Source organism: Lactuca serriola, chromosome 6 (genome assembly GCF_051521515.1).
Source record: "Lactuca serriola cultivar US96UC23 chromosome 6, Lser_US96UC23_V15, whole genome shotgun sequence".
NCBI classification, from domain to species: domain Eukaryota; kingdom Viridiplantae; phylum Streptophyta; class Magnoliopsida; order Asterales; family Asteraceae; genus Lactuca; species Lactuca serriola.
In genome coordinates, this window is record NC_136413.1 from 56,762,427 (window position 1) to 56,769,315 (window position 6,889).

The 6,889-nt window shown below is 37.2% G+C and overlaps 1 protein-coding gene across 1 annotated transcript; it reads left to right on the plus strand.

Annotated features, from left to right (window-relative positions):
• The first annotated feature begins 1,738 nt into the window (after positions 1 to 1,738).
• On the plus strand, positions 1,739 to 4,048 carry LOC145059781 (uncharacterized). Its single transcript, XM_079007568.1, has one exon. The coding sequence runs from the start codon at positions 1,739 to 1,741 to the stop codon at positions 4,046 to 4,048; it is 2,310 nt and encodes a 769-aa protein (XP_078863694.1).
• The last annotated feature ends 2,841 nt before the right edge of the window (positions 4,049 to 6,889 follow it).

The window sequence follows — 6,889 nt, forward strand, 5'->3', positions numbered from 1 at the left end:
AGCAATATACTTTCAAATAAAACAAACTTAACAAATATGCATTCCACACCACCGTAACTTGTTTAATATTATCAAAGTAACATTGATTAATAAATTAATCTAATTACAGTTAAATAATATTAGTGATACAAGATCATCAGCAGGTGGGTCTGTGGCTAGGTGGGTCTATGGCTATATATTGGGATGACAATTGGTGTGGGGGTGTCTCGCTTAAGATTCAATTCAATAGGCTCTATGCTTTATCTTCTTACAAAAGGCCTTTGTTCATGATTTTTTGACTGATGAGGAGTGGAGTCTTCTTTGGCGTAGGTCTATTAAATGTCGGGTGGAGGCCTTGCAATTCGAGAATCTTATGGGTCTTTTAAGGCCGATCGTGTTGACCTCTATTCCGGATAAATGGAGTTGGGTATTTGGTTCAAGTGGTACTTTTTCAGTTAACACAATTAGAAGACAAATTGATTCCGTTAGACTTCCGGTGGGAAATATTGCTATGAGATGGAACAAGTACGTTCCTATTAAAGTTAATATATTTTGATGGGGCTTTTTGTTGCATCTTCTTCCTCTTAGATCAATTATGGTGGATATAGGTTTGGAGTTGGATTCGGTTCTTTGCCCTATTTGTCAGTGGGGTCTGGAAGATATCTTGCATTTATTTTTCCAATGTGAGATAGCGCAACATGTTTGGAGACGGGTTGATTTGTGGCTTGAATTGAAGCTTCCTTCTTTTTTGGCTCCTCTAGACATGGTAAATTGGATTGATATTAGGCCAACCGCTTGAATGGAACGAGTGATTGTGGAGTCTGTGTGCATGGCGGTGATTTGGGTGATCGGGTCCTATAGGAGTGTGGTTCTTTTCGGTTCATTCGAGTTTAAGAATCAATTTTTTTTTTATACTAGTTTAGAACATTTCTTTCATTGGTTTTCTTCTAAGCATGTTAAGGCTAGTATTAATTGTACTCCTTGATTAAGGCTAGTAATAGTTGTACTCCTTAGTTGCATTAATTTTGTATTTTTTATTTGCTAGCTCCTAGCTAGCGGGTTTTTAATATAAGTTTGTTGCGGTTCAAAAAAAAAAAAAAGACTATGGTAATGTTTTTTCGTTTTCTAACTTCTCGCTAGCATTATTAATAATTTCAGGTTGTTGGAAAAAAAATAAAAAATAAAAATAAATAGCAGCTAATTTACTTTTGATATATTTTTCTATGCTGATTATTAATGTCATGTTCATTGTTTATTTGGTCGTACGACGTTTGTTGAAATGCAAATATCTTTCATGGTTAGTTGTTGTCTGCAAACAATGATTTCTTGAAGTATGGTTTTTTAAGATTGAAACAAAAAATAATAATTGTTAATGTTGACCATGCGTGAACTTGGTTAAAATTGCAAGAGCTGCAACAGGTAACAGACGGCCTGTTGGTTGTTTTAAATTCATTTTTCTTGGAGTATTAGACGTATGCATTAGTTTCGGGCTTCTAAGAAACTCCCTTGTAGTTTCTTCCCCAATTATTAAGTTTCCATCTCTCTGGTTTTAAATTCTAATTGATTTAGATGTGATAAGGACCTCATCCAACAGTCAAACTAATTCAATTAAAACCTAAAGAAACACAACCTGTTTGGACAATATCACGACTTTCCTCTATCACTTCCTTACCTTAAACAAATCCTGCAATTTCCATATCTAAACCATCTTCCTGCACTACCTTTAATTTATCTTAGATCATCATTTTCTATCGCTGAGATGCAAATAAATTTGGGTTCGAAGCTAACTGAATATCTCCAGCTTTTGAAACAACTAGAGTATTATGGTAATGTTCCAAATGATTTGATACATTCCTTCAGGTCTTACGCTTTGATAGTATATCGGTCAGATCGGCAAAACAGTTTCAGTGAACCTATGCCATGGATTGGGATCTATATCGCCATAGCATCTCTTTTTTGCAGCTTTGCAATGGTGGCTGATTTAATACATGGTTTGAGGAACAGAAAACTATGGTTTCCGTGTAAATACTTCACTGTGAATGCTGCTTCTCTATCTATAATAGCTGTTGCAATGAAGCTACCCATGGATCTAAGCAATTTAATGCCAGGTGACGTGGACCAGTTTGCAAAGATTGGAAGCATGGGATTTATGTGCACCATGATGGCTAATTTATTGCCTTCTCTAGCAACCATGGATAGCAAGGAACTTTTCACAAACATCATAGCTTTGGTTGTACTGGTAATTACATTGGTTGTGAATGTTTGCATTCAAATAAAAACCGGTGTTGTTTCCAACACTGAAGTGGAGCACATGTTAGGTGGTGATCATTATTCAAACTATTTGAGTTTTTACAATCAGTCAATAGCAATCATTTATGTTGCTATGATACTGATGTTGCTGATGATACATGCATGTTCATCTTTAGCGATTGTAAAGTCCAAACAGATACTAGAAGTGAAATACCAATCAGCTCATGAAGCAGCTTTAATGGATCAAGAGCTGCAACAACCAGGAAGAGTGTTAACTGTTGAGAAGCTAAAGCAGCATGTGAGCAACTACTGGATCATGGCAGGAACTGGAAGCCCCCAATTTATGATAGCTTGCTCTGCTACAACCTCTGCTTCAGGGGTAGTATGTGCTTTAACTACTGTCTTACATGTTATTCTTATGCTTTTCACTGTTGTAAATATAAAGGACTATAAGTCTGATTATAAGTGGTCAATGGTGATGATTCTCATAATACAATTTATCGGATCCTTGCTGGGTACTATTGCCCCACTTTGTAGATGTTTTGCAGCCTTAAGCTTTAAACTGTCCATAAAATGGATTTGGAACAATATGAAGGTCTTTAAAGTGGAGAGCTACTGGACTCAGAAGTTATCTGATTTGAAAGAGAGTAGCATACCATTCGTTTCTGGTAGCCGAAAATTCAAGTTTCATGTCCATAATTTGGAGGCCCTCATCCTTGGATTTTGCATACGATTTCAGAAGGCAGTTGTGGTAGCATGCAAGATAATAGGCCGCATCCCAGTTTTCATAGTGATCTGTATCTTTAATTGCTCCTGTTGTTGGAAGTGGTTAAAGTCGATGTTAATTGCATTTGGTATTGTGTTTTTAAAAAACTCTGAGCAACATGAAACAAATGAAAACTTTAGCCATTATGCTTTACAACTTCAAGGCGATATGGTGCTTGCTGGGATAACAATGAAACGGATTTCAAAATCGTTCGACAGCTTGATCAAGAAGGCTGAAAAACAAGAACCCTCCAATCTTATAAAGCTTCTAAAGGGATCTACAGGTTTTGAAGGAGTTGAAAAGTTTGACAACCATCATGTTCCACCTTTACTTTTACAAGAGCCTCTCAATTGCTGGAGCTTACCTTTGGCAACCTTGACAACCATCGCCATATCTCTTCCTAACATCCAAAATAACATAGTCGATTGCTTGCTGAGTGGTGTGAGTGAAGGTCTTGTATATGTCAAACTTGTGGAAGAAAGTCTTAATGGTATCGATGAGCATGTAAGCATTCAAAAATCAGCTGAAACTTTGTGGGTAGAAGTTGAAGTCTACAACAAATGGTTAGGAAACAAGCTACAAATCTTTGCTCCTGAAGTGAATACAGCAGGACAGATTCTTCAATGGTTGAGGGATACAGCTAAAAAGATGGTTGTTGAGGTGGAAAGTACGGGTATTGGAGTACTTATTGAAAACTCCAAATGCAAGTCTATTTGTGCCAATTCAATGTATCGTATCACCGAATCAATCCTGCTTTCTTACAACACCAACATTGAAGAGCTTAGCCAAGAGGAATTATTTGTGCAGTTATCAGTAATGATAGCTGATATATTGGCTGCATGTCTCACCAACTTACCCCAAGTCATTACAATTAAATGCCACACAAGTGTAATAGAGAAAAGGGAGGCGAGTGTCCATGCTGCAGCCCAGCTTCTTGGAGAGACTGTGCAGATAATCAACACCCTCCAAGATTGTGAACTTCCATGCTTGGATCCAGATGAGTTGGCATTTATTGACAAGTGGCGTGCTTACTTAAAAGATCCATTTCCTTAAACACAAATTTTCTTTCTCCATGTTAGTGGATAAAAATTTATTGTAATTTATTTTCTTTTGGCAGAAGATCATGTCACTATTATTGTGATTTCCTTTGATGCTTGTTTTAGACTTGAATATGACCAAGAATCTGGTAGCTAATGTGATTTTCTCCGGCAATACCCTTCACCAAGACTGCATTATTACCATTCAGAAAGCATGTGGAGTGTTCAAAAGTTTTACGCTATGATAAGTTTTAATTTTTAGGCGTGATTGGAAGTATGCTTAGGTACATTCTGTTGTAGATTGGTTTTTAAGTCTTCCAAATTAATATCTCATTTTCCTTTGGTGTTTATAGTGCTAACTCTAACACGACATTGGAAATTAGATTTGTATCAAAGTTTCGGCATTTAGAGACTTGACTGTAGTTAACCACTAATGGAGACTTGACATTAAAGAATCGGAATGCAAACTCCTAATCCGAAAACCATGAACACGAAATCAAAGATGGTTTAGTGAGAGAATTAGATTTGAACAAGTAGTGGATGTTCGAAATTCTGAAGTAGCTGCAAGGATAACCAAGTTCCCAACAGAACTCCTCGTGATTTGCCAAAATATAAGCCCCAACAGAGAACTTGAGGTATTGAAGGACACAGATCAGCAGCAAATTCATGAGGACAGTTATGAGAAATCCAGGTCCAGAATTCGATGCTGTCCTGTCAACCGAAGCTGATGAAGAAAGGGGAAAAACCTACGAACAATACACCAAACCCTTCGGATCCAAAGAAAATCAACTACAAAACACATCATTAACTTGACGTGTAGCAAGCTCAGAACTCTCATCCTCATCCGAATAGAAAGACTAATATGCCAAAATCGGATCAGAGAAAGCAAAAGCTAAGTCATAAATTTACCGATATTGTGTAGCATCCCGAAATTTTAAGTAAAAATTTTATTTTTAAACCGACAAAATCAACCTTTCATTCATTCATTTCCAAAAGTCATCAAGTATAAAATAGTATTAATAGTTATCAGATTACAAATAGAGCCATAAAATACGGAACAACGATGGATGTGATGCAGTCACGTCAAGGTCTCTCATTTGGAACGAGAAGTACCTCAAACATTTTTAACGTAAACTGTAAGAACGAAACTTAATGAGTTCCCCAAAATACAAAATACCATACATACGTCGGGCCCCATCCGCTATCCATCGGGCCTCGCCTGGTAACTGGTCTGTAACATGCAATGGGCCCCGCCCAACACATATAGTGAACAAAATTGGATCAGAGAAAGCAAAAGCTAAGTCATAAATTTACCGATATTGTGTAGCGTCCCGAAATTTTAAGTAAAAATTTTATTTTTAAATTGACCAAGTCAACCATACATTCATTCATTTCCAAAAGTCATCAAGTATAAAATAGTATTAATAGTTATCAAATTACAAATCGAGTCATAAAATATGGAACCACGATGGATATGATGCAGTCACGTCGAGGTCTCCCATTTGGAATGAGAAGTACTTGAAACATTTTAAACATAAACTGTAATAACGAAGCTTAGTGAGTTTCCCAAAATACCAAATACCATACATACATCGGGTCCCATCCGGTATTCATCGGCCACGCCTGGTACAGGTATGTAACATGCAATGGGCCCCGCCCAACACATATAGTGAGCCCTACCCACACATAGACACAAATACATGCAAGAGTCACAAAGACAGCTAGCATACTACAAACATAATCCAATGGACCGACATTGGTGCCTTCGACCCGTAAATACTGTGAGGAGACTCATCTCAATCAATAGTCAGGTAAAACACACTCGAGCAGCTGCTATGAAAAGCTCCTCACTCTAGACTTAACCAAAGCAACCTGGATTAACAATTAAGGAAATTTTCCAAGTTAACAGGTCCAAAAATAACAGGCCTAACCTTTGTTTGGGCAAAAGACCCTTTTTCCCCTTCTAAGTCTTAAACCCTTCATAGTTAACCAAAAGTCAACCGGTCAAAAAGTCATCAGTCAACCTTCTGTTGACCTACACGTTGCGTACTCTTAGCTCTACACTAGGCATAGAGTCTTAGCTAGAAAACGAGTTTAAACCAACCAACGTTGGGCATAGTCCAGATTACGCCCCACGTAATGCCTCTTTTTCCAATCTTCATATTAATTACTTAATGCATAAAGGCTAACCATCCAATACTTAAATCCAGTTTCTAATAGCTCCATAATGGATAAAGTTTCCAACTTTATCTATTAGGATGCCCCAAATAACCAAGGTCTAGTCTTTAAGCCTCAAAGGGAACAAAAACACATCTTTCTCATCTTAATCCATTAAGTCCAATTCTCCAACTTTCAGATTTGAATCATTATAATGTTTAGATGAATAAAGTTTCCAACTTTATCCATAACAAGGTTAAAAACTTTCAAGATCTAAACTTTCTGCACTAAAATGACCAAAAATGGCAAATATGACAAATGACTAGATCTATGAAACCAATGAGCAAGTTTGAAGCTTTTTACCTTTAATGGTTCGAAAGTGAGGCAAACTTGTTGGATCTATATGTGAACTCTTCTTCCATACACTTTGTCACCACCTTGTTCTTCAAGATTCCACCTTCTAATGGAGAAATAAGCTCATAAATGATGCCAATGCACAAAATAAGTGAGAAGAGACTAGGGGTTCGAGTTAGAGGATCAAGGAGGTGGAGGCTGATGTTACGAAGGAACCCTAAGGGGTTAGATACCTTAAAAGGGGCTGAAAACCCAAATATTAGGGTTTTTACACTACGAAATTATGCCCTACATACTCCACTAAAAACGCATCCCACCCTCAAGATGTACGCCCTGCGTATTCCCT